The 27765-nt window shown below is 42.5% G+C and overlaps 2 protein-coding genes across 3 annotated transcripts in view; one reads left to right on the top strand and one right to left on the bottom strand.

The window, feature by feature from the left end:
* The window catches only part of TBX4 (T-box transcription factor 4), a 35064-nt gene extending 19852 nt beyond the window's left edge, over positions 1–15212 (top strand). Inside the window, exons 6-9 of the mRNA XM_071765226.1 lie at positions 8278–8430; positions 10350–10438; positions 10773–11014; positions 12562–15212. Of these exons, the coding sequence (XP_071621327.1) occupies positions 8278–8430; positions 10350–10438; positions 10773–11014; positions 12562–13184 (1107 nt within the window). The 3' untranslated portion in view covers positions 13185–15212. The remainder of the gene's footprint in view (positions 1–8277; positions 8431–10349; positions 10439–10772; positions 11015–12561) is intronic.
* Positions 15213–25178: 9966 nt separating this feature from the next.
* BRIP1 (BRCA1 interacting DNA helicase 1) overlaps positions 25179–27765 on the bottom strand; it is a 98621-nt gene continuing 96034 nt past the window's right edge. For both annotated transcript variants that reach the window (XM_071765031.1, XM_071765033.1), the window contains exon 25: positions 25179–25375. In XM_071765031.1, coding sequence (XP_071621132.1) covers positions 25322–25375 — 54 coding nt within the window. In that variant the 3' untranslated portion in view covers positions 25179–25321. The remainder of the gene's footprint in view (positions 25376–27765) is intronic.

The following is a 27765-nucleotide window of genomic DNA, read 5'->3' as shown; positions in this document are numbered from 1 at the left end:
AAAAGAACATAATGATACCTGAAGATGGACTCAGTGGACTTGAAGGGGTGCCTAGAAATGGCCCAGCATTAAGCAGAGTCCTGCCTCATGAGAACTGCTGCAAAGGGCTGTTAATTAGGGCAGATTTTAATTTAATTCTACACTCATTATATAACAGGGAAGCCCTGAGGAGTGCCAGCTTTAGGCACTTTAGACACTTCAGGCACTTTAGACACTTCAGGAGGAGTGCCAGCCCCCACAGGGAGGGCACAGGAGCTCAGCTTTGCTTGGGACTTTCATCCTCAGGACTTTTTTTAGGGTTTTTTTTTCAGTATCCAAGCTCAGGGTGGCAGTGCATCTGGGAAGCTCAGCTCCCCAGCTGCAACATATTTGGAAAAAAAGCCTGCCCTGCACTCAGGGCCCTGGTTTGAGGCAGGCTGTGAACACACAGAGCCATGCACAGCCAGTTCTTGTAGGTGTGGAGCAAGCACAGCACATCAGGGGTTCTGATTTGTTGATGATTCCTCTGGCAGAGGTTTCATTCCAGTGGAATCAGCCTTGCTCAGGGGTTTCTGCAGCCAGGCCAGCTTGGAAAGGCTGATAGCAGCACCTCAGGATTTCTGGCAGGCTGCAGCTGGGACTAGATCAATTGGAAATTATTTTCTTTTTTTCTTTTTTTTTTTTTTTTTTTTTTTTAACACAATACATAGAGATATCCCTGCAGGAAAAAAAAAAAAAAAAAGACAATCAGTAAAGATTAGAAGCAAAGATTGGGACAAATAGTAGTAAAGATTGAAATGAATCCACTCCCCAGCACAGTTGGGTACCTTACATACCCTGTACCTTCCTCCCTCCTTACCTGCTGATGGAGATTTTAATTGGTCTTCACCTGCTCTCCAGGTGGGGGTTATTTTAATTTCTGAGATGTAATATCCTGAGATTTAAAGCTACAGCATATATATATTATATATAAAATAAATAAAATAGTATTTTTATGTTATTTATAATAATATTATTTATATTTATATTTATATTTATATTTATATTTATATTTACATTTATTTATATATATAAAGGTCCTACCACCATATTGATAAACATCCTTTGGAACCACTCTGACAGAGAGGGTCTGTCACTCTGTCACTTTTGATAGCATTTTAAGTGATATCCCTGCTTTTCATGACCCAAATCTTCCATTTAGTGGCTTTCCTCTTCCATGCTGATGACTTTGCTATTTCTCTCTGCATTTATTACTTGGTTTTATATGATAATCACTGACAGACTTCATATTTCCCCTGATCTTGGGGCTGGATTAATTGAATTTTAGCATTTTTCTGGCCTTGCCTGTCAGGCACACTCAGGCATTTTAACTAGGTTAATGTCCTAGTGAGCCTGCAAAACTCCACAGTTTTTATTTAGAAGTTTTTTGGGTTTTTTTTTCATTTGTTTGCTTCATGACTTGTGGCCAAGCAGTTTCCTTGCTGGGTGCCAGGATGAGGTTTCTGTGCCTCCTTGGCAGCAGCCTCCCCACATCACTAAGTCTCCTGCTAAAAAAATATCCATTAGGAAGGTTATTTCCTCCCCCCCACCTCCCTTTTTATTTTTTATTTTTATTTTTTTTTTTAACCATTGATTTTGGGAAATGTTTTACAGCCGACTTGAGAAATAGTGGTGGCCAAATAAATTATAGAGCCCAGCATGAAGTTTTACATTGTCTGGAAAAAAAAAAAAAAAAAAAAAAAAAAAAAAAAGAGAGAAAAGGAGGGGAGCTGCTTTTCCTGGGATGAATAGATCCCAGGAATTTAAATAGTTGGGTCAGAAAACAGCCAGTGGAGCTCTTTGAAAAGCAGATTTACATCTCTTGTGTTCCATCTTTTTGTGGTTGCATTGCTGGGTTCTATGATGCTCGTGGGGTGGATTTTGGTGAACTGGAAGCAGATCCTGAAGTGGTTGTTGAGTCTTGGGTGGGAGCTCACAGCCTGGCAAGGAATTTGGCAGCCAAGACAAGGCCCAAGGGTGGGGGGAGGCTTTGGGTGGGGGTCTTGGGGTGGCACAGGGAAGGGAAGGAAAGGAAAGGAAAGGAAAGGAAAGGAAAGGAAAGGAAAGGAAAGGAAAGGAAAGGTCTTCTCTACACCAGTGCTGTTCTGAGCACCCAGGAAACACTTCCGTGCATATCAGCTGACAGTAGATGAAAAAGGATGGAGGAAAAAAAAAATAATTAAAAAAATACCAATTTTGGCCCTCTCATAAGGAACAATTTTTCTCAGCTCAGGTTGAATCTTTTCTCAGGATTTTCCAGTCTTTTCCTTTAACCTTTTCCTTTTCCTTTCTTTTTTCTTCTCCTTTTCTCCTTTTCTCCTTTTCTCCTTTTCTCCTTTTCTCCTTTTCTCCTTTTCTCCTTTTCTCCTTTTCTCCTTTTCTCCTTTTCTCCTTTTCTCCTTTTCTCCTTTTCTCCTTTTCTCCTTTTCTCCTTTTCTCCTTTTCTCCTTTTCTCCTTTTCTCCTTTTCTCCTTTTCTCCTTTTCTCCTTTTCTCCTTTTCTCCTTTTCCTTTTTTCTTTATCTTTTTTGTCTTTTTTCCTTTTCCTTTTTCCTTTTTCCTTTTTCCTTTTTCCTTTTCCTTTTCCTTTTCCTTTTCCTTTTCCTTTTCCTTTTCCTTTTCCTTTTCCTTTTCCTTTTCCTTTTCCTTTTCCTTTTCCTTTTCCTTTTCCTTTTCCTTTTCCTTTTCCTTTTCCTTTTCCTTCTCCTTCTCCTTCTCCTCTTCCTTCTCCTCTTCCTTCTCCTCTTCCTTCTCCTCTTCCTTCTCCTCTTCCTTCTCCTCTTCCTTCTCCTCTTCCTTCTCCTCTTCCTTCTCCTCTTCCTTCTCCTCTTCCTTCTCCTCTTCCTTCTCCTCTTCCTTCTCCTCTTCCTTCTCCTCTTCCTTCTCCTCTTCCTTCTCCTCTTCCTTCTCCTCTTCCTTCTCCTCTTCTCCTTTTCTGAAGGTGGCCAAAAACAAAGAATGATGTGTAGATGATTTCAGAGCTGGGATTTTTAGGGTCCTTTTGGTTGAACCCAATGATCTTAAGGGTCTTTTCCAACCTGTCCCAGGGTGGTTGCTGCCACCATCCATCCCTGGAGATGTCCCCTTCATCCTGGGCTGGGGCTGAGGCCACTCCTGTGCTGATGCCACGAGGCATCTCTGAGCCATTTTCTTGCAAAGAAAAGTCAGGTTTGGGATGGCTCATCCCAGATATTTATTCATGGAGAGAAACTGCAGGAGCAGCTGCAGTTCTGGAAGAGCCCCATTAATCTTTTCCAGGGAATGGTCAGGGTTTTGTTGTGGTCCCTCACACCCCAGATTAGAGTCCCAGTGTGGGACAGATGCCAGCCTCAGCTCAAAGGCTTTTTTTTTTTTTTTTTTTTTTTCACTTGGAAAGAATAGAAGGCAGAAAGAAGCAGAAAACTATATTAAAATGAGAGATTTTATATTAGTTCTGTGATCCCCTGGGGAGCAGCCATAAAATTATGTGGCCTTTTTTTTTTTTTTGTAGCCATTTACTATTCCATCTAAAAAGGGCAGTTGCCATGACAACCCCTGCATCACAGGACATTTGATACCTTGGTGAAACAGGGAATGCTCTTAAATCAACTCCCTGAATTTCATAGGAAAGTAAAAAATACATTTTACTGGGCATTTCAAGGCAAGTTTGCACTGGGACAAGCCAGGCTGTGCCACTGCCCCAGCACACTTATAAATATTAATATTTATATACTTACATTATTAATTAATTTATTAATTAATGTATTAATAATATATTATTAATACTACAGAATAAGTGAATAAATAATAATATAGAATAAGTGTCTTTCTAATATAGAATATAGGATAAGTGTCTGTCTAATTTTAATATAGAATAAGTTGCCTTTATATTTATATTTATATTTATATTTATATTTATATTTATATTTATATTTATATTTATATTTATATTTATATTTATATTTATATCTATATTTATATTTTTATATTTATATTTTATATTTATATTTTTATTTTTATATTTATATTTATGTTTATTTTATTAATATTAATATTATATAAAATTATATAATAACAATATAATTAATATTAATATTAATATTTATATTTATATTTTTAATTCATATTTTTATATTTAGATTTTTATATTTAGATTTTTATATTTATATTTTTATATTTATATTTTTATATTTAGATTTTTATATTTAGATTATTTATATTTATATTATATCTCCAAGCCCTGAAGCTGAGGTAACTCAGCAGTGTGTGAGATTAGATGCTAAAGGAGTCCCCTTTCCCAGGTGAAATTAAATGGAAGGAGCAAAAGGGGTTTGGGGTTTTTTTTTGGGGGGGACATTTGGAACGGAAAAAAAAAAAAAAAAAAAAAAAAAAAAAGCAGTTGAGCTACATCACAGCTTAAATTCCAGCTGCCAACTGGGTGAGCAGCACAAAGGAGGGTGGAAAAAAAAAAAAAAAAAGGATGTTTGTGTAAGCTGAGATTGGAGCTTGGCAATCTGGTCTGCACCTGGAGGGGTAGAAGTGACATCAGCCCCAGCATCTGCCTTGGCTCCTCTCTGGCCAGCAGAGAGGGAGCTGGGGGGGCTGTGGGCAGGGGGAGCATCCTGAGAGCATCCAACTGAGCTCCTGGAGGGCTGGAAAATCCCTCTCCAAGGCTGGGGGTGAGGAGGGTCCCCCCGCAGCAGGCTGGGTGGTTCACTGCACAGGGATGCTCTGAATTCACCCCAATGTGTGGTTTTATTTCTTGTCCATTTTGTAGCAGTTGTGTTGTTTCTGGAAAATGGGGATTATTGGGTTTTTTTCCAGGTGGTGGGAGATGGGACTCCCAAAGGGGAATGTGTTGGGCTGCCTAAATTAGGGGTTGTCCATCTAATTTGAGGATTCTGGCTGGTAAAGCTGTTTGATTTACCTTTTTTTTTTTTTTTTTAATACAGAAAAAAATTGTGTTTCTTTGACTCCTGAATTTCTTGTAAGCTGGGCTCTTTCTTCCATAGGCAGACTGAGCCAGCCTGCCTCAGAGCTGCTTGTTTTGTATCTATCTTCATCCTTTCTCATGATAAAATCCCCAGTAACTCCAGTGACAAGGCAAGACAAGCACCATTTCTTTTTTTTTTTTTAGCAGCTCACCTGTTCCAAACTTTTTACACCAAAAGGAACTATAAAAATGCACGTGGCAGTGTCTGTCACTGACCTCATCCCCCTGTCAGCTCACAATAAAAGAGAGAAGGGCAGGAAAATAGAAAATTCTTGTTTTTAGCATCATCTTGGAGGCTGAGAGCTCCTCCATCACCGTGGGGCTGCCCAGCAGCAGCCCCACTCTGGCTGTCAATTAAAATACTTCTCATTTTGGACACAATTCCTGAAGTTCATCTTTGCTCTGGTGTTTGTCAGCAGAGTGGAATTTACATTTGTTTTGCATATTTTCAGCTGGTGATCAGTTTTCCACAACAGCCTTGAAAACAATTTAGCCTGAATTGTTGGCATTTGACTGTGTGGAGTTTGCAGCTCAGGGTTGGGAGGCTTTTTTTGGGGATGATTTCTGGGGTTTTTCTACCTACCAGGCTTATACCAAGCATCAGGAAGGAAGATGTGGCTGCAGACCAAGATGCAAATTCTTGTGACCAAGGTTGGGTGGGTGGTGGCTCCTAAAATGATCTGAGAAGTTCTGCATGCAGCAGGCACAGGGAGACAACCCAGAACAGCACTTTGAGACCCCATTTCCATCCCCAAGAGCCACTTTACCCAAGAGCTGCAGGGCTTTTTCTTTGTCAGATGAGCCTGGTGGGGTTTTTTTGGGGCTGGAAGCTGCTCCCCATCCATGCCCGTGGACACTGACTTGAGGAAGTTAAGCTCAGGGCTCTGTGGTTCTCACATTTAATCCTTTTTAGTGCTCAGGGCTGGTTCTCTGGCTTTGACCTTGCACATCTCAAGGGCATTTCCATTCATGGTGCCCAAACTTAAAGAAATGGGGCATTTTCCAATGGTTTTTTTATACTGAGATACACGGGCAAAAACTCACTTTGGTGCAAAGGCCAGAAATGCCCAACCTTGGAAACAAAGTGGTTAAATTTAGGGTTTGGTTTTATTTTTCTCCTCCCCAGGACCAGCCCACAGCTACCCAGCAGTTCCCCAGGAATCTCCAGGCAGGTTTGCAGCCCCAGATATAACCTTGAGCATCTGCCAAAAGGCCTTTCCTGCTTGTGTCTATCAGACTCCAAAAAAATAATGATGTCTTGCTCGTTTTGGAGCTTGTTTGGACACCTTGGGTTTAAAAAGCTTATTAAAAAAAATCATATTTTTCAGGGAATCCACATAGCCCAGTGGATACTGCTTTGGAGGGGGAGTGAAGGTTGTTCATCCAGAGCATATAGAAACTTGGGCTCCTAATTTTCCCTTTGGAAATCTCAGTTGAAGACTGTTTTCTTCATCCTGCTGTTGACTTTCATCCTTGCTAGACCTGGGCAGGCAGGGACAGGCAGCAAGGAGAGTTTGAGAGTTTTTTGCTCCAGATGAGCATTATTTATCACCTGGGCTCAACTCTTAATTATTGAAAATTAAAAATGTCCCTTCTTATGAAAGTCTGGGCCCTCTGGTGTCATTCAGCTTAGCTTTGGTTTACGAGTGGCTGATACATGAAAGCAGAGAAAAAAGGCTCCAAACTCAAACCTGAGCCCACCCCCTCAAATCAACAGCCACAAAGTGGTTAAGAGACTTGCTGCAAAGCTGATAAAATGCCAAAAATTCCTCATTCTCTCTCTTGGGGAGCAGGGAAGGTTGTCTGGAAAACGTCAACAATAAAAATTGCATTTAAGTGGTATATAATGCAGCCAGCTACTGTGGGCAGGGTTCTGTGCAGCCAAAGGAAGGGCTTTAAAGAGCACAAGCTGCCTGTGCTGCCTCCTCTCCCAGCTGGAGCATCTCCAGTGAGCTCTCCTCAGCTTGGATGGGCATGAAATAGAAAGGGTTTTTGAGAAGGAACACTGATCACAGAGCAAATGCCTTCTGTTTCTTGAGAATTCTCATTCAGTGTTGGCTAAACCCACAATTAGTGTAAACTGCTGCTGCCCATCCATCCATTCAACCAGGCATTTATCTACCACTTGTTGTGGGCTTCTCTGCTTGGCCCTTTGTCCCTGGCTCCCTCAGGGATGGATGTGTCCTTCCTGCTGCTTTGGGCACCCTGGGCAGGGGTGTGAGGTCCCCTTGTCCTCCAGAACCAGCAGGACCAACTCCATCAGCCACCTTGGGAGAGGGGAGAAAAGATGGAAAAGGGTTATGCCAAGAAAACAAGAAGAAAGTAGTGTTTCTTCTTTGGCCAGCAAAAGGAATAAAGGCTTTTCTTAAAAAAAAAAATGTTCAATTTCTTAAAAGAAATTCCATTCCTTAAATCCATTTTCCTCTCTAGCATCTGGGCACATCCCTGCTTTGTGGAAGAACAATGCTGGGGGAGAAGAGGCTGGGAGGAGCTCGGGCAGCTCCTTTGGCCCTGAAGGCTCCCTCAGAGGAGCTGGGGCTGAGCAATCCCCACGGGACCCCAGAACCTCCCTCAGCACCCCCTGAAAAAAAAAAAACACTTGGCCACCTCCTGCCACTCACTTGGAAAAGGGGCAGGAGCCCTGGGGTGGCTGCCAGGGATGCCCAGATCCAGCCACCCGCATGGATTCACTCCACAAACAGGAGGGGAAAAAAAAATAAATCTCCTCTTCTGTAGTTTTCTTTTACCAGCAGATAAAAGAAAAATAGTTTGCTTTTAAAAATTTTTTTTTAACTTTTTCCCCTGTGGTTTCTTTGCCTTTTTTTTTTTTTTTTTCTGCTAAACTGTGTATTTTTCAGCTCAGTAAAGTATTTATTAGGAATCTTTATGGACCAGTCTGCTGGTGAATTATATATATAAATATATTGTACAGCTCCAGTATGAGCTGGGAAAAAAATTTATGACTTTTTTTTTTTTTTTCCACCCACACTGACTCTATCCAATAGCAATAAGAAAATGAGGGTTTACCAGGAAAGCTTTTAGTTCAGTTCTGCTTGCCAGAGCAGCAGATACCTTTTCTGTCCTGGTTCAAGTGCATTTATATAATGCAATTTTCCTCTCTAATTTCAAAGCAAAGCTGAGCACTAGTGGGCTTTTGTGTCCTGCTTAGGAAAGCCTGCTGAGTAGTGATGGCTTGTCTTTTTTTTTTCTTTTTTTTTTTTTTTTCTTTTTTTTCTTTTTTTTAATTTAAATTGGATTTTTCACTTTTAGCACCACTTGTTTTTTCAGATCATCCTTAACTCCATGCATAAATACCAACCCAGGCTGCACATCGTGAAGGCAGATGAGAACAATGCTTTTGGGTCAAAAAACACAGCTTTCTGCACCCACGTTTTTCCTGAGACATCCTTCATCTCCGTGACTTCCTACCAGAACCACAAGGTAAGCTGCTTTTCTGCCTAAAAATCCTATAATTTCCCAGCTTTGCAGCTCCCAGCCCTCAGCTGCCAAGTGATCTGTCCCATCAGAGCCGTGGGCTGGGCTTGGAGGAGCAGGGTTGGTTTGCTGGGAGGGACAGGGAGAGCTTTTTTCTGCTGCTCTTTGTCTTTTAAATTTTCTTTAAAAGACAATATCCAAGCTGGCATGGAGCAGGATGCAGCTAAGATGAGCATCACTGGGTAGCAATATTTTGGGTGCAGCCACTAAGGAAGCAGAGTGCTAAGATGTCATTCAAACCAAGCAAGGAAATCTAATAATGCCTGGGAAAGCTTGCTCATAAATCTGCAGTGAAAAGTAATTACAGTATGTGGAGTTAGTGAGACAGAGCAGGAATGTAACCATAAAAACTCAGCTAAGAGCCTGCTCTGTGGTTAGCACGTGAAGGCAGGAAAAGGGTCTGGGGGGTTGAGTTTGTTTTTTTGGGAATATATATATTTATATATACAATATCTATATAAAAATATATAAAACATAATACCTACAAATAGAAATATTATATATGTGTGTATATGTATATACACTGAGGGTTTGGTTCTGCATTTTGTGTGTGTGTCAGCTCCCCAGATATTGCAGGGCTCAGTTGCTCTTCTTTTTTTTACCAAGGTGTTGGTACTGTTCCCTCTGAGGATTTTACCAGCCCCAGGCCAGATGGCACTGTGACATTTAACTGTCACCTCCCCCTGGTAGCTGGGGCAGTGTCACTAGGAAGGGAGAGGGCTCAGTTTGGAATCCCCTTGCCCACTTGCCTGGGCTCCTGCTCCCCTGCAGTTTTCCTGGCAGTGGAATCTGGTTGCAGGGTTGGATGAGGATTAATTGGAGTTTTTTCAAGTACACCAGGATTCATAAATAAAGGTAGCACTGCCAGAACCTTCCTGTCACCCTGAATGGGACACAGAATCCTAGCAGGGTTTGGGTTGGAAGGGACCTTACAGATCCCCACATCTGCCATGTGTTACTGGATCAGCTCCTTTTCTACACATTCACAGGAAAAAGCTACAGGAACATATGTGAAATTCTTCCTCCCCAATAATCTGACCAGACCTTTTCCTCCCAAGCAGGATGCCTGTATGCCCTTTGATGCTTGGAGCATAGAGTCCTTGAAAGATTTTGCAATTAGGGAGCCAGTAAAAAACTCAGAGCAGAAACATGGATGTGTGTGTGTGTTGTAGTAAGACAGGGGGGGAAAAAAAAAGTCACTATTTGGACACTTAAGTGAATCCTGTTTGAAAAGTTGTAGCTGTTGGTGTAAAATGACCAGTTGCCCAAACATGGTTAACCAGAAAGAGCTTATTTAATACCTATTTAAAATGTCTTGTGTATCAATAGTGCCTTTCATGCTGAAGGTTCCCAAAGTGCTCCATAAACTTCACACTTGCACTGTCCTTGCCACACAGCCTGCTGGGGGCAGGCTGGAAGCTGGAAGCACAGGGTGGACCTGCCAGGTTTAGAGAAAATGCCCCAGATGAGCTCTAATTCTTTTTCTCATCTCCTGCAAGGAGCCAGCACAGCTCTGGGGTCCACAGGAGGGACTGACACCCTGATCCTGCACATCAGAGGAAAATCAGGGTCACTAAAGAACAAAATTAAATTAAGATGCACAAACCTGACATTGGGCTGTCCTTGCTCATAAGCAGTAATTTTGTTGTCAGTTTTAAAAGCTGTTTCTGCAAGATCTAGCACCAAACTTCACAGCTGGGCCTGTCACTGTGTCTTTATGTTGCTGAAGCTCTCATGGGCTCTGCATTTTGGGGGGTGTCACGTAGGACGGGGCACCTGGAGACCCAACAGCCTCAGCCCTGCTGCAGCACCCACTGGCCTGACCTGGTTTTAAACAGTTTATCCATGGTTTGACTCTTTTCCAGATAACCCAGCTGAAAATTGAGAACAACCCCTTTGCCAAGGGCTTCAGGGGGAGTGATGACAGCGACCTGCGTGTGGCACGACTGCAAAGGTAGAGCTGGGCTCAGCTGCAAGGGGCTCAGCACTCAAACTTTGCTCCAGTGAAAGAAGCTGAAGGGTGCTTAAACCCAAGGGACATCCCAGTTTCTTCTGTGGGAGGGCATTAGGGCTTTTCATGCCATTTATACCCCTGGAAAGCTTCTCCTGCAGTTCAGTGCCACGCTCTGTGTGGTGGGGGAAGGTTTGCCCACCCCCAGCAGGGTGGGATGAGTTCAACATATTCAGGAAAGTTGAAGGCACTGGATGGAGAAGCTCTTGGGAAGGCAAACACTTCATCTTTCTGCTCATACTGTCTAACTAGTGATAATTTTTCTCACCTCTTTTAGCAAAGAATATCCAGTCATTTCCAAAAGCATCATGAGGCAGAGGTTGGTGTCCAGTCATGGCCAGCTTTCAACAAAGCCAGATGTCAACCCACTTCATGGGAATCACCAGACCCTTCAACATTATCAGTATGAGAATGGTGCTCACATGCAATTTGCAGCTTCAGATACTCAAGATCTGCCACTCAACACCTTCACAGCACAGAGAGATTCAGGGCTCTTCTATCATTGCCTAAAAAGAAGAGGTAACTCGAGTTTACAGCTAGAAAAACATTACAGCAAATAAACCAGAGAGCACGAGCACTGAAAGACTTACCAGTAATTCCAGTTTGCTCTCTTATGCCTTGATCTTCAAAGATATTGATGTGATTGAAGTGTTTGGGAGGGTCAGGGCCCACGAGCTGGGTTTTGGGGCAGTTATTAGTTGTTTTGTCCCATAGATGGCAAATTCACAATCCGAGTCAGCTGAAAAAAAAAATAATCAGAACGCATAAATCAAGTGGCACGAAACTACTCTGGAAACCTATCCATTGTTTGAATCAACTGAATTAAAATTTTTTTTGAGGAGGCCACGTCTGTCCTGAGATGTTCTGATGCTGAGGCCACTTAGCATTAATGAGATCAGACACTTTTCCAGGACAAAGCCCTTAGCAGTTCTGTAAATGGCTGAGGGCTGTGGTAGCTGTGTGGAATCATCCCTTTTCTTCTTATTCACCAGTTGTCAAGTTTAAGTGAGCTGTAACTACATTCTCTTCCTTTTAGCCCAGCATCAGATGAGATCATGGCATGCTTGAAGTCCGACGGAAAAATTTTGCCCAGGAAAAAAAAAAAAAACCAAACCCTAATCCTTCTATTTGCATGTTTCATTGGCCACTAATTTCTTTAAGCTGTGAGGATCCTCTGATCCTGGGCAAATGAGGAATCTAACGGCACCAGTAATGAGGACTGGAAGGCAAATGTGTCATTTTAGCAGATGTTTCATTGCAGAAAAATTCCCTAATTCATCCCGGGACTATTCCTAACAACCCACAGAGGAGCTGCTGGTAAACAAGGCCACGCTGGTGTGATCTGTGAGGAGAGGGGCTCCAGCTTCTCAGCACAGAGCCCAGGGACAGGCCCGATGACTGGGAAAGGGCTCCTTTATCTGCAAATATTTCTGCAGCTTTTGACACTGGGAATATCTGGGAAATGTAGAGTCATTTTTGTAATGACAGGAAGGCAGGCTGCGATAAGACCCTTTAAGAGACTTCTTGAGTTTGTCAAGGGTAACACTGTGGGAGTGCCAGGGCCCTCTGTTATCTGGATGCACGTGAAGTAATCTCTGATCTGGGACTGGTAGCCCAAGTCCCTCACTCAACCTGATAAATGTCACCAGAATGCTTTGAGGCTGAGGGGCTTAGCCTGACATCTGCCACACAATGTCTTTTTGACGTTGTACATCGTCTTTCCAAAGTCAAATGGTTTGACTGGATTAACCTGGGGAAAAAAAAAAAAAAAATTTTAGCTACATGCTCAGCAACTCCATAAAACCAGTGCCAGGCTCCCAGCAGACTGCTGTTAAAAAACATAATTAATAATTAATAATACAAAATTAAACATCTTTCGCGGGGGGGGGGGGGGGGGGGGGAGGCGCGCCACAAAAAAAGAGAATTTGGGGGCAGGATGGGGGTCACAAACACGACGCGGGGACAGAGGTGGCAAAGCTTGGTCACTGTGAAGGGGTTGGGGATGCTCCTCGATGTGCATTTTTAGCTTTCCTTTCTTTTTTTTTTTTTTTATTCTCTGTCCACAGAAAGCGCTCGGCACCTGGACCTGCCCTGCAAACGCTCCTACCTGGAAGCCTCCTCTTCCGTAGGGGATGATCACTATTTCCGTTCCCCACCACCCTATGACCAGCAGATGCTGAGCCCTTCCTACTGCAGCGAGGTGACCCCGAGGGAAGCCTGCATGTACTCTGGCTCTGGGGCTGAACTGGCTGGGGTCTCAGCAGTCGATGACTTGCCACCTCCACCTCCCCCCTTGAGCTGCAATATGTGGACTTCCGTCGCACCTTACACCAGCTACAGCGTTCAGACCATGGAAACTGTCCCTTACCAGCCCTTCCCTGCTCATTTTACTGCCACCACCATGATGCCACGGCTCCCAGCCATCCCAGGCCAAGGCTCCCAGCCACCAGGTAACAGCCACTTCAGTGTCTACAACCAGCTGGCCCAGTCTCAGGTTCGGGAGCGTGTTCCTCCTTCCTCTTTCCCCAGGGAAAGGGTGCACCCGTCCATGTGTGAGAGGAAACCCCCCTCTCCACACCTCAACGCAGCCAATGAGTTCCTCTACTCCCAAAGCTTCTCCTTGGCCAGGGAGACGTCACTGCCGTATCATTCAGGGATGGGGACTGTGGAGAACTGGACTGATGGATGACTCTGAGGGACAGGTGATGCCACAGCCAAGGTTCCTGCTCCAGGACAGTGTTCAATCAGTGTCGATACCTGTGGGTAACTTGCACTTCCATGAGACAAACGTGCATTTCCAGAGGGATTTGGGTGGGTGAAGAGCTCGTATCTTCAGGCACACAAGAGAATTCCACCTCCTGTCTCAGTGGGCTGGGTTCATCAGTCTCTTCCTGACTTCCCAAATAAATTCTCCTCGTGTCTCCATTGCTGATCCAGTCTTCACGACTCACAAGTGAAGCAGCCAGTCGTTTCCTTTTGCTTAATATTAAACATCCCTAAGCAAATTTTTGGCTATTTGGGGAAAAAAAATAGGAGCTTCACTTTTAAGGTCCTCAGTCTGTGAAGTCACAGAATCCCAAAACTCCAAGGATAAAAGGTCGTGTAGTTCAAGGACTGCTCTTTTGCTCTTTTTTGTAGAAATCCCTTCTTCCTCTGGAAGTGCTGGAGCCGTGGGAGCACAGGGGTCAGTGGGGAGTTTGGGTGGGGGGGTCAGGGAGCTGCTCTGGTCCCTCCCCAGCACAGCTCAGGCCTCGTGCCCCAGAGCAGAGAGGAGAAGGCACTGATGCACAAACGTCTCCTTCTTCCCCCCACCCCTCCCTTGCCCCATCCTTCGTGGCTGTGGGAAATTAAGAAGTGAAACGTTGTGCCCGAGGCCAAAGAACAAATTAATTGCAGTGTTAGGAACAGACCCAGTGTCTTCAGACTCCCAGCTGTTGATTGAATCACATTCGCTTATTGCAATATATTTATGAAGTTTAAGCTTAAAAGTCACTAATACTTTCCAGAAACAATTTCTGTATTTGCTGGTCCTTGATTTCTTTCCTATTCAGCTGAAACATGCCTTTTGGCCTATGTTTTTTTTTTTTTTCTTCCCTTCGCAGCTGAGTGGGAAGGAATTGTTTTCAGCATAAAGGAGGCTTAAAGGAACATTTTCTTAATTGTGGGGTGGGGTGAGCTCCCATTACCTGTCAGGCTTTACAGTGTACAAATATTTGTAGAACAGGTAAAAAAAAAAAATCTGTAACCAGTGTATACTTTGCTACTATTGTTTACTGTGGAAGGATCCCAGAGTGACTCCTTCAGCCCTGGCTTTGCCTCTCAGTGTCCCCACAAATGGCCTCAAGTGGGAAAGCAAGGTGCACTCCTTTTGGATCAAAACTCTCACTGACTTCACCCAAAAAAGCTCCTGAGCAGGGCTGTGTCCTCTGTGTGTCCATCCCACTGAGCCCCCAGGTGATGCTGTGCCCTGGGATGGTGATGTGAGGAGTTTGGTTCCACTAAAGAGTGTGAGATTTAAGCTCTGGTGATGCACAGTGGGTTTGGGGGTTTCTTTTTTTTTTTTTTTTTTTCCCTGCTTCCCAAGTGAGCAAAGGCAAGAAGGTGAAATACAAGCCTTGAAGTCAGGAGGTACTTGTGCAGTTTGATGAATCCATTCTGGTGCAGAGAGGCTGCCTGGGGGGACACCCCAAGCCTGAGGCCACTGAAGTGGAGGTCATGTTTCAACCTCATGCAGCCATTCAGCAGACTCTGTGTGTGTGACTGGTGTGGATTTTGTAATCAGATTTTTGGAAATCACTACAACCTTTGCATGCCAAATAACTATTTATATACATATATATTATATATATATAAAATATATATATATATATCACAAATGCAGGCCACGTGTCCAATTCAGCTTTGCTTTTTACAAATGAAATACTTAATAAAAATGAATGTTGCAAGGTTTTTTTTTGTAAAGACATCTATTTAAGATTTTTTTTTTTTATTACACACCTTTGATGTAAAAACTAAGAACTGGTTAGATTAAAAACATTTATGCTACAGATAAATCTCTATTAGAAACCACATTAGATACAGGTGGTATGGAAGTTATAAATGTTTGTTACTAAGCATGGACATTTTATTTTACATATCAGAACATAAAGTCATTTTACTACTATAAACTGTCTCTGGGTGCATTTCAATAATTAGTATAAAAATGGTCTGTGGTGAACTGCTGGATTCCTTGTCTCTCTTCTGTCTCCTGCTGTCTGACTGTACCCATCTCATACTTTTCCAAGATGCACACATGGCATTTTTTTTTACTTTTTCATAGCTACACCATCAAACTTCACCTGCCCACTCCCAGGCTAAGGGAAAAGCAGCCACTGGCTTGAGACCAAGAGCATCAAAATGCTGTTCCTGTACATAGGTGCAGAAAATGAAAAGAAGATTTAAAGGTTGGAGTTGGGGGAGAGAGGGCTGAGGGTGTCAGCAACCGTTGTTTGAAATGCTCAGTTCATCTCTCCCAGGGACACTGAATCAGCACTAAAGGAGACAAATGCTGCCACTAACACCTAAAAATCAATGGGGTCAGCAGCCCAGCATCCAAACAACAAGCTGGGCAGGACCTTCTGCCTGTTTTACAAATATGATTAACACATTTCTACAGAATAACAACGTAATCTCTAAGAAATAATCACTACTTCTGTTTTAAACCATTGCTCATAGACCTTCTGCTCATCAAGGCAATATTTAGTGATTCCAGGCAAGAACTTTTCCAGCAGCTTTCAGTTAATGCAGGGGATGCAAAGGAGCCTTGAACATGTAATTAATCCAAGTTTTAACTTGTGAGCACACAGCAGGCACAGCTGTCAGCCCTTGCAAAGAGCACAGCTGAGCCAGTGTCCTGTGAAACCCTGGGGTTTTAGCTATAAAAAATAGTCCATGATATCTGTGGGTAGAGGATCCAGTTGTAAAAGGCTGAGTTAGCATAAGAATGTGCAAGATTTGGATATATGCTAATAATCTGGTCATCTGGGCTCCTTTTATAGTCAATAGAGAGAGATCAGCCATTTAGATTAAAAGGGGATGAATCATTCTCTAGTGATGATCTTTTTCCACTCAGAGGAATCCAACTTGCCCACTCAGCCTCAAGTTCCTGTTGCTAAATGGCTGGAGTTAGTGGGATCCCCTTTCTAAGTGACACTGATAAGAGCATTCAAATAATGCTCAGCTGACAAATCACACTTGACCTGAGCACAGATCCATTCCCAGAGCACATTCTGGTTGTATTAATTTATGGGGAGCAGAAACAGGGTGTTCTGTGGTAGTTTGGGGTGGTGTGGTTTTTGTTGTTTTTTTTTTTGTTTGGTTTGGTTTTGTGGGGTTTTTTTTAATTGCAAAGTTTCTCACCTGTTGATGTATCCAATCCCAAGAGAACAGCCAGGGGAAGGTGAGCTCTGGCCAGAGGAGGCACCCAGGTTCCTCTTCATCTCCTCTGCACTTCCCATCTGGGGGTTGTTACCATCTTTGGGAGGTGCTGAGTGTGAGACTCCATCAGGCACCCAGCTCCAGCAGCTAAATGGCTGAAGTTAGTGGGATCCCCTTTCTAAGTGACACTGATAAGAGCATTCAAATAATGCTCAGCTGACAAATCACACTTGACCTGAGCACAGATCCATTCCCAGAGCACATTCTGGTTGTATTAATTTATGGGGAGCAGAAACAGGGTGTTCTGTGGTAGTTTGGGGTGGTGTGGTTTTTTTTTTGGTTTGTTTTGTTTTTTTTGTTTTTTTTTTTTTTTTTTTTGTTTGGTTTGGTTTTGTGGGGTTTTTTTTTATTGCAAAGTTTCTCACCTGTTGATGTATCCAATCCCAAGAGAACAGCCAGGGGAAGGTGAGCTCTGGCCAGAGGAGGCACCCAGGTTCCTCTTCATCTCCTCTGCACTTCCCATCTGGGGGGGTTTGGGAGTTGCTGAGTGTGAGACCCCATCAGGCACCCAGCTGAGTAGCATCCTTCCTGCTGACACCTGCCTGGCAGCAGAAACAGAGAGCACAGCAAGAGCAAAGCATCCTTGAGGATTTGGGCTGCTTGTTTTTCCAAATCAGAAACACTAAACTCTAGATATCATTAAAAAAAATATAGCAAAAATCCCAACAACCTGCACAGCATTAAAACAGATCAAGTGTGCTTAGTGTGTCTGGGTTTGATTTACTACACTTTAAAAAGCTTTTGCTTCTCAAGAATGTGGAGAACTTCACGTGGGCAGAGGGTTTTTTTCTGGTACCATGGCTTGGTGCATCACAGTAGGGAATGACAGTCCAAGCACAGAAAAACTAAGTCCATTTTAAATCAGATTAAGGCAAAAATTAGCCAGCAAGGAAAAGCTGGCTTCACATGAGTTCTGTTTCCATTAATGCAGTCTAATCAGGACTAAAAAGCTAGGGGATTTTTTTTTTTTTTAATTCTGTTTTTCTTTAAGGTAGATGTCCAAATGTAACATTGGCATAGGCAAGCTTAGTTCCACTGAGTCCAAGAGCCCCTCTGCCAGCACTGAGTTTGGACTTGACTCTAAATAGAACAAATATTTGCATCAGCTAGCTGAGTATGTGAGTAATATGAATATTTGCCAAAATTTAAACAAGCTAAACTTCAGTCATGCCAAAAGCCCCACCATTCAATTTGGTATCATTGGCTGCTCAGAGGCTCAAGAGAGGCCTTAGTCTGGAAGAGCTGGGGTGTTTTTGGCAAACACTACTTTCTTTTTTTTTTTTTTCCTTTCCCTCTCCACATTTTGGAAAAATTGTGCCTCTCTGTATTAATTTATGATGTCATTAAATAATTCTTTTTGCAGCTTGTATAGAAAGAATGTTTCTTTTGAAGATGAGAACTCCCCAGAGGATGGTTATAGAGAAAAAAATCCAGCAGGAGGAAAAAAAAATCCTCACTCCTTGGCCACTCACGTTTCTGCAGCAGTGTTTGAATGGCAAAAAAAAAAAAATAAATTTACTGTATTTTAATTTAAGGAGCTGCTCTGAAGAGGTGCCATGCACTTCACTGTGACAAGAGGCAGCCTAAATTCAATGTGATTTGAGAGTTTTTATTGCTGTGATAGAGAAATCATGAGTCAGTGACTTGCTGACAGAGAGAATAAGGTTTTGAACTCATTTCCTTTCCACAAAGTACAGGATCAATATTAAAATTAAAGAGAAGAAAATATTGGGAATGGTACAACAAAAGCAAAAAGCCTTGTCCAACATGGACTGGATTTTAATGTGAAAACACTGCCATGAGAGAAACTGCCCCTGGGGCTCTGCCTGTAAAACAGTCACTGTGGGCACTGGTGTTCAGATGGCAGCTTTGTGATTTCACAGCCCCTCCTTGCACCAGTGCTGGGCCATCTACACCAGCCTAAGTGGTATTTAAACCAAAATTCACAATTAAACTTGGTCCAGACTGCCCAACCTCATTAAGAAACTCCTTGGGTAACAGCAAGGGGAGTTTAATACCCTTGGAGCTTTGTGCTGTGGTGCTGGGAGGTGACAAAGCAAGCTCCCTACCTGCCTTTGGGAAGAAATATGATGATTCTGGTCACCAGCAGCAAATGTTCCTGTCTGACTGCTTTGGAGAGTGAATTTTCCAGTGTCACAGTGTCCAGGTGTGCAGCAAGGCATCTCTGGGCTGAATATTGCTCTCCTGAGCCTGAGTCCACCTTGGAATCACATCCTGAGAGAAGGAAATAGACAAGTATATTAATTAGTGCTGATAATGCTGGTTCTAATAAAATCAGGGCAATTTTGATTTCTGCTCCTTAGAAACTTTTTTAGCAAAAGAAAAGCAAACCCCACTGGAATGAAACCCACTTTAGGTCCACAATAGGTCTAAAGGCTCCTGTTCCATAGAGAAATACTGACAGGTAAGAGGTCTTGAGGAAGAAGAAGTTGTGGTTTGTGTTTTGTTTTTTTTTTTTTTAAAAAAAGAACTGTGTGGAATGTCAGCACCTGCTCAGCCAGCAGGGATTTTAACCATTCTGAGAGACAACATTTGACAAATGGAGCTTTGAATTGGAAGGCTGACTCTGATAGCAGGAAACTGGGCCAAATTTGTGGCCAAAGCCTTAGACCCTGCCAGCAGGAATGGCTGCATCCTTTAGCAATTACTTAGTAGAGAACATGTGCAGAGAACAATATGTGCAAAACTACTACTGCTCCTTAGCAGTACGTAAGGCAGACAGCAATGTGTGCAGCAGCTCAGCAGAGATGAAAAAGAATATTATCAGCTTTTCGTGCCAAAACCATAAGGCTCAGGCCTAGTTCTGTTGAATTCAATAGGCAAACTTTTATAGAATTCAGTAGAGCAAGAGCAGCCCTCTGATCTTTTCAAGGAGGCCAGCTTGGAGGCTGGGCAGTGGACAGCTGAGGCAGGAGGCACAGTGCATTTGAGTCTGATGGATGACACAGCCCCACTTGGCAAATCAGGGTTTATTCCTGGGCAGTTGTTGAGAAAAAAAATATAAAATGCTGAATCTAATTCACTGTGTTATATACTTCACATCAGTTGTGAATTTAATACACAAATGGATAGCTTAAAATATGAGATTCAAACCCTGGGTTACTCCTGCTAAATGCAAACACTCATTTTAGCCTGCAAGTTCTGAGCAGATTGCCCTGGACATGAGGAATCAATCATGAGGCATCCTGGAAAGGTGATGAACTCACTTTGTGCATCAGAAGTAATAGGAAACAGCATGCAATGGATACCTAGGCTGAAAGCAAAGGTGATGGCTACTGAGCAACTACGTGCAGGACAGAAATGGGAGTACCAATAGGTAAATAATTCAATTTAAAGTAAAAAAAAAAAAAAGTAGATGGAATATCTTACCTATTAGGCATCTTTGGGTAAGGATTTGGTCTAAGATTTACTTACAGGAACACCAAAGGTGACCAAGAGGAGAAACACTGCAAAGATTTTATCCATAGAAAAATTCTGTTTCAAGTGACTCCACATTCTTCCTTCCCATCCTTCTGAAGACACAACCAGTTCAAAGCTTAGATCATTTCCCCCCTCCCTCACCCTCTCCCTCCCACCATTTATCATTATGAAGGCAAGTAGACAGGTTGGAGGCAAGAAAAACTTCCACTGGGATTTCTGCCCAGTATCAGGGCCCAGGACTAGATTTACACTCAGTGTTAGCTCTGAGCACAGCCCTGGTAGGTAAATGTTTGAGGGACCTGCAATTCTTCCACATTTCTTCATCAGAAAGATGGAAGGAAAAAGGATTTAACTCTTTGTAGGAACATTGCCCAGGCACTCCAAGGCTTGCAGGTGTCCACTGACCATCCTCAGAGTGACACAAACTCAGGAACAACAGAGACATTAAATCAAACAAACACCTTACTTGGCTCCACCACTATGCTTAGAGCTTTCCTTGGAAATATTTTGTTCCTTTCTGTAGCTTCTTCCTGCAGATTGAGAGTCTTCCTGTGGCAATGGCTCCTTGGGTTGGTTTTCCACAGCTTAGCTGCTTTTGTGACCTTCCCAGTTTTCTTTTCCACAGATACTGAAGCACAGCATTTCAGTGAATCATGCTTTCTTCTAATAAAATATTATCTGAGTTCAATGCCAAAGCCCAGACTTCTATAAAAGAGAAGCAGTAAGTAGACCAAAAAAAAAAAAAAAAAGCAGTAAGTAGACCAAAAGCCATTTTTTTGTTGTTCTGTGGGTATTGTGCCCCTGATTTTTTGGAGGTCAGAGACTCCTTGGAATACCTGTAGCACAAGAAAAACTGAGCAACTCATTGCATCTGTAAGATTTTTACCTCTTTAGCCTCATTTAAGAGCTACCTTTTCTGCTGGGATCCATTAGCTAGGTACTGCTGCTCCTGGGCAGTGCCCTCAAGAGCTGTTTTACTTCTTGGCTCAACAAAATATCTGTCCCCTTATTACTCTGACCTTTCCCACCCCCAGTTCCTAAAGCATCCTGACAGGTAGCCCAGCAGCAGCTGCACAGGGTCAGAGCAGAGGGGAAGGAGCAGGGGGCCCCGGGGTAAAAGACTTTTTCCTGAGCCCTCCAGGGAAATTGTTCTTGTTATTCCTCTCCCCCTCCCACCTCCCCTCTTGGCAAGGAGGGGATCCAGCACCCAGTAAAGGGTTTGACCAAATATTTGGGACAATTAAGGAGCAGAGCAAAGCTGAGCCAGGCTTGCTGGCAGCAGGGATGGAGAGCTTGGAATTAGGGATATGGTTACTGGCTACAAAGAGCCATTACCCAAATACCTTCAGGAGAAGGATAAAAGTCAGCAGACAGTACAGCAAGGCTTCAGCCTATAAAACTCCCTATAACTTAGCAGCAGCCACTCAAAGAAGAGCTGCTGAGGATGCCCCCATGCCAGCAAGCCCCCCAAAAATGCCTCTGTGCTGCTGGGACACAGATAATTTGGCTGCCTGAGCACTGAGCTTTGGATCTCTGACTGCCCAACCTGATCTGCAGGGCATCAGCAATGTTTTTTGGAATTTTCAATGTAAATTTAGCAATGTAAAGTGGGAATGAGAGCTTTTTTTTCATAGGCACCATTCCTTTTAGCAATGTTATTGAAAAGAACTAAAATATAAATGAAATAAAAGCTGTTCTTTTCCTTAATAACAACCAGGCCTTCTGTCCTTGATAGCCACATATAACACTACTCAAGAAATATATTTTAAATGGCATGCTCTATGGTAAAATATTGCACTCTGACACTCCTGGAGATGTTACCTAAATTAGGCTTGTTCAATTTTCCTTCTGATATTTAATCTGAACAATAAAAGTTTGCCTTTCCATCAGACCCTGGCCTTATATGTTTTGCTAGTCCCCCTCTCCACTGGCAAGGTGGTGTCGTGGTGTCTGATTTCATAGACACAAAGACACCTCACTACCATAGCTCTCATTATTAAACAATATATTTTAATTGTCACCACCTTTCTCCTACAGACATGGGCCAAATCTGTCCTTATTGGCTTCAACTGAGCTACACAAGGGATGAATTTGGCTCAATACATATAAAAATACAGCAAGTCAAGTCATAAAAAGAAATGTTTGGGTTTCTTTTTTTATAGCAGCCAGTGCTTTTTGCCATAAGAACACACATGCCTGGCCAGTAAAATCCCATGATAAAGGGACTCAAGTGTTTAAGACTTCATATGCAGAATAGCCCATGGTGTTTAATTACAACAGCAAAAGATGCCATGTTCTAAAAGTCTTTCTTACCTGGAGAAGGGATCCGTGCTCTCCAATGAAGCTTAATTACCCAAGACATGCTGAGTTTTTCCCTCCTGGCAATAACCTCTAACACCAATAACTCTGCTATTTCTTTTGATATCTGAATAGCTGAATATTGTTAATTTTTGTCCTAATTTCCTTATTTGGATTATAGCCTTCCAGGGTTTTACTTCTGATGAAAGTTTTGACCATTAGAATGGCTTCAGTGCTGGGACATTCCCATTTCTTTCTTCCTTCCTCTTCTCCCTTGGAATCTTCTCCCTCTCAGCCCTTCTCTGGCACTGCTGGCTCCTCCATCTCTTTACACCTTCCCAGCACACTTGGCTCCAGGTGGAGATTTATACATTTCCCCTCTTGTGATTCCTTCCTGCTCCACTAGAAAGGTTTCAGCTTCATCTCAGGCCCAGAAGATCCATGTTTCTGCAGGAGGAATTTACTGAAGACATTCAAGAAAACTCCTAAGCCCTTCCAAGTCATTGGTTTTCCAGCTCTGACACACATAGAAACACACAAAATCCACACAGAGTAGGGACTGGAATGAGTCTTACTGTGAGTTTTTCTTGTGCAAAAAACCCATCCAGCTGATATTATTTTGAAGAAACAGCATCTTTGTTATTTACTAAGTTAGATTTACAGCTTAGATTTGTGTTGAACTCTTCTTAATTCGTAACAAGAAGATTTAAATTTTTTTTTCAACAGGAAAACCTGCTTTTTTTTTTTTTTTGAGGAAAACCTCTCCTTTGGAAAATGATGGGATATTGAGCCATGATTTAGAATCATCACCTGCATTATCCTCCTCATCCTCACGCCTGCATCCTCAGCTTTTGATGAAGCCAATTTCCTGAGTGCATGTGAAAGCCTGTGGCTGCAGCCTGGAACAATCCTACCTCAGTGCTTCCCTTGTGTTGTTGATCCTTTAATTTCCTCCAGCTGACTCCTGCAGGGGACTAGCTCGAAGTTTTATGCTACTCTTTTGGACTAATCATTTACAACTGATTTAAAAAAAAAAAATAAAAATAAAAAAATCACATTCTGCTACTGCTAGATAGAAGGGTTACTAATTGGGATGAACTGCTAGCCAAATGGCAAGAAGGGTTTAACAGCACTTCATAGGACCCTAAAAACTGCCCAAAGCTTTATAACCAGAGTAGTTATTTAGAATTTTATTCATAAAACACAGTTGCAATCCCTAAAATACCTCTGCAGTGCAAATTTTCACACCTTGAAAAACCAGGCTAGGAGAAAGTCACATAAAGCTGATTAACAGATGGAATCACATCAAGAGAAAGATCCTCTAATTCTGATGGTTATGAAAGTTGCACCCAGGAGTATCACGGGGCTCAGTTCTATGAGTTAAAACCACAAAAGTACCTGAAATAAAAGCTCTGAAAGGCAGACACATGTTGGATTAGAAGTTGAAAAAGATGTGCCTTGGGGGTTAACTGTTGGCTAATGACAAAACAGGAAACAAGATGAAATACAGAAGGGATATACATTAATTTCTCCAAGGTTGTTGATGTTAGTACTCAGGAAAATGGATAAAACCCCAGTAATTTTACTATATAAGAAAACCAATACTCATTATAACACTACTTTTGTAAGAAAACCGATTAAATTCTAAGTTAAACTTGAGAACCTGCTGCTCATCTCTTATTTTACACACCAGCCACCACTACAAACTATTGTGAAATCCTAAAATAAATAGGTAACATCCAGTGGAAGCAAAATCACTCCCCACTTTCAAGACAGGAAAGGAGGTTTGCTACTATTTCTGGCTGCCTCTGCTAGACTGGCTCAGGATCCCTCACCCAGGCTGGGCAGCAGGCAGTAACTCCCCATTTCACACACTCCTGCTGAAAAGCTGTGATTCAATTAAAAAATGATTCTGCAACACTAAATCTGTTCCAAAATACTTAAGGGAAGAGAAAGGAGGGGACAGCAAGGCTGAAGTGCCCATTTCTATGGATAGTTATGTATGGCAGAAAGGGAAAAATCTGAAGCAGGAGCCCATTTATCCACTGCTAATTCCTTCCTTAGCTGATCTGATTTCAGCAGGAAAATCCCTGCCCAGAGATCAACACTGGTCTCAAGCATAAGATCCTAATTATTTGAAAGGCATTTGTTTTCATAGCTTTTTTTTTATGTGTCCAACTCGATGGCATTTTAATGCCTTATTAAATGGTTGTTTTACAGCAGCCTGTCTGTTCAGTCTCTGTGCCCATGTCTGTACTTTGTGCTGCAGGATTTCACCTTTCATGCTAGCCAAGAAGTGTTTTCCCAATTCCCTATAAAAGTTTTCAATATTTCCTATGACAAATAGAGGTGGTTTTTTTCTTTTTGCACACTCTAAAATGACATTGATATGGTAGAAGTGCCATGGATGCCTCCCCATTTCTGGTGTGCTTGCAAAATAGGTGAAGGTTTGTGTTCATTAGAGGGATACAATCCCTAGCTTGGGCATTATATAATTTTTTTTTTTAATTACATAAACAAATGCAAATGGTTTTATTTGTTTTTCTTTAATTGAGTTCCAGTCCCAGCAATACAAAATACTTGAACACTCCCCTGCCATGTTTTCAGCCCAGACTGTGGGATCTCTGAATGCATTAGAAAGAAAAAAATGAACCAATTTAAACTCAACCTGAAATAAAATTCAATTCAAGCCAGGTTTTTATATCAAATTACTCTGAAGCACACATAAGGTAAACAAACATCCACATGTGAAGGTAAATTTAAATTTTACATGTGAGGGTAAATTTAAAAATTACACTTTTACCAGCATTCTGACAAATCCTAGGGAAATATTTCTTTTAAGCAGATGGTGAAGCTTCTGTTTTTGTTGAAGTCAAATGGCAGAACCCCCCCTGACTTCAAGGGGAGCAGAATTTGTAACCAGGAGGCTCTTTTCCATCACTCACACACCAAGACTGTGCTGCCTCTCTGCTTGTGCTTGAAGAATAATTTTATCAGGGTTGGCATTAAATAACAAAGTCCTTTACTTATCTGTCTTACTGGTCCTGAAGAATATGTGGTATGGATCAGAAAAACATCTTTAAGATAAAGTATAATCTAAATTGTCTGTTTTCAGCTCTTGAGGGTGTAGCAGCAAGAATGAACAGATGATGGAAGCAGCCAGACCTACAAAAGAAATGGTATTTTTCAAGGACTGTATTTAGAGGGAGAAAGGATTGCCTTGGTACATAAAGAGCTCTATTCATTAAAAGAAGTTTTAACAAATGTGGTTATTTCAAATAGTCAGAAAGTGTGAAATACACTTAAAATGAGCAAAATCCGTGGGTTTTCCTATGGGTTAAAGATGTGTAATACTCATAAAGCTCCCCTCACACCTCTTCCTAACTCTTCAGCCTCATCCTGCAGGAGGTTTTGAATTGAGGGAGCTCAGCACTGGACCATGAGGAGTGGAAATCCCAGCTCTGCAGAGATTAATGGACTTTAAAGGGATCCAGAAGAAAACATCTAACTCTGAGCCTCAGCATGGCACCCAGCACAGTGTCCTGCACCAAAGCTGGGAAGTAGGAATGTGAGTGCCCTTGTGCTCACGTGGGTCCTCACAATTCCCACTGGAGGATGGAGCACTGGGAGGAGAAGCAGGCAGAATGAAAGGGAAATGAGGATGGAGACCAAATCACACGAAACAACCTCAAACCTCCTCCCTTCCAGCCCCCAGGAAAGCTCAGATTTTAAAGCCCAAATTACAGTGCATTTTGCCTGGGTGCTCAGATCTTGAGTTCCTCCAGAATCCCAGCACCTTCCAGCTCCACAGGGCTCTGGGGTCACTGATTCAGAGCCCCAGCAGCAGGCACAGGGAAGAGCTGAGCCTGCTCATCCCAGCCATGGGTTTGGTTCTGCAGGAGCTGCCCACACTCCCCACCAGTTTCCTGATGCTCCCCTCCTGATTTTAAAAGGTACCTGGCACTCAGGCTGTATAAAAAACACATCAACAGCTTATACATGAAAAAAAAAACCATCCCTGTTTCACATTTCATGCAACACAGCCCTGCTGATGTAGGCTCAAAGTAGCCCAGAGTAACCTTGTAGTACTGCTGATGTACATGTGAGCTTATTCAGGTTTTACAAAGTGATGAAAATCTTGACCCAACTGATTTTCCAGTCTTTGAGCCCTCCCCTACTGCTTGCAGAAAGCTTCCAATAGCTTTCAGATGAAAGAAATGTATAACAATCAGCTAACTCATAAGCACCCACTTTCCCAAGGCTTTCTCCTTCCAGTTTCAGCTGCCCACAAGGTTCAGAAGTTGAGATATCTGTGTCTGACATAAATATGGTTAAACCCAGGCACTTATCTGCCTTTGCCTCTGTAACTCCAGTATCAGGGGCTGATGCTGCACACATCCAGGAGATGCTGGAAATGTAACCTGACAGCTCCCTGAGAGTCAAGGCATAAAACCCCAAAACATTTAGGAAACCATGGCTTTAGCTACAAGAGCTTTAAAGTTGGAGCCCTTTGGTCGAGCAAAAAATCCCTCAAATTTTCATAGCACTCAGTTTGATGTAGCAAGAAAATTAAATTACCAGCCTCTTACTTAGTTCATGTACCCAGACCCCAGAAATCATCATGATATTTTATGGATGGATGGATATAAACCCACATGTGTTTCAGCCACATGGAATTGTGTCAGTCCCTCACTCAGAGACAGATTTTCTTTGCTTCATCTAACAGGAGAGATAGAGCATGCAGACCTTCCTGAACACTAACAAATTCATAAAATTCCATTTATCAGGATGTCAGGATGGATAAGAGCCATATGTTTCTTCAATACAATTATGGTTGTTTACCCCAAAAGAAAAGGCCATAGCTCTGTGCACAGCAGGAAGCCCCTAACAGGAGATGTCTCCTCCCACTGCTCCAACTCCTGTCCTGTCCCAAACTTCCAGGAGAGCCCCGTTGGGACACCAGGATGTCCCCAGGTGACTTATTCCTCATTCCAGCTTTGGGGATGATCTCCCAGCATGGTTCTCTGGATAAACCTCTGCTCAACCTGTTTCACACCATGGCAGCACAACATTCCTCCCTCCTGCAAGCAGGAGGCAGAGCATCCTTCAGAGTCCCTTGCTGCCTGCTGAGGGTTTGTTCCTTTTCCAAAGAAACAGCAGTGAAACTGTTCCCTAGATTTAACCACTGTCAGATGTTCTTTGAGCAGAATATTAATTTCTCTCCTGAGAACATAAATGGTTTGTTGTAATAAGCCACCATCCTCTCAACTCCTTTGATTTCCTCTGTCAATACTGCCCCAAACCAGAAGCCCAAGCATCTGTGTCCAGCCTGGAAGGTGTCTGAGACATGGGGAGGCCAAAATGGGAACAGTTGCAAGTGATTTTTTGATCAGCTGAAAATGTTAAATCACACTCTGCTAGCCACTGAAACAGCTCCCTTCTCACCAAACTCATGCAGAGGTTTCACAAACAAAGCCACAAAGAAATTCCCTGAAACAGTAGCAGCAGTAATCCTTAAATCCCCCCAGAAACCTTCACCTGACAGCCACTGTCTG

This window comes from Heliangelus exortis, chromosome 21 (assembly GCF_036169615.1).
Source record: "Heliangelus exortis chromosome 21, bHelExo1.hap1, whole genome shotgun sequence".
Classification (NCBI taxonomy): domain Eukaryota; kingdom Metazoa; phylum Chordata; class Aves; order Apodiformes; family Trochilidae; genus Heliangelus; species Heliangelus exortis.
This window is presented reverse-complemented; position numbering and strand designations above follow the sequence as displayed.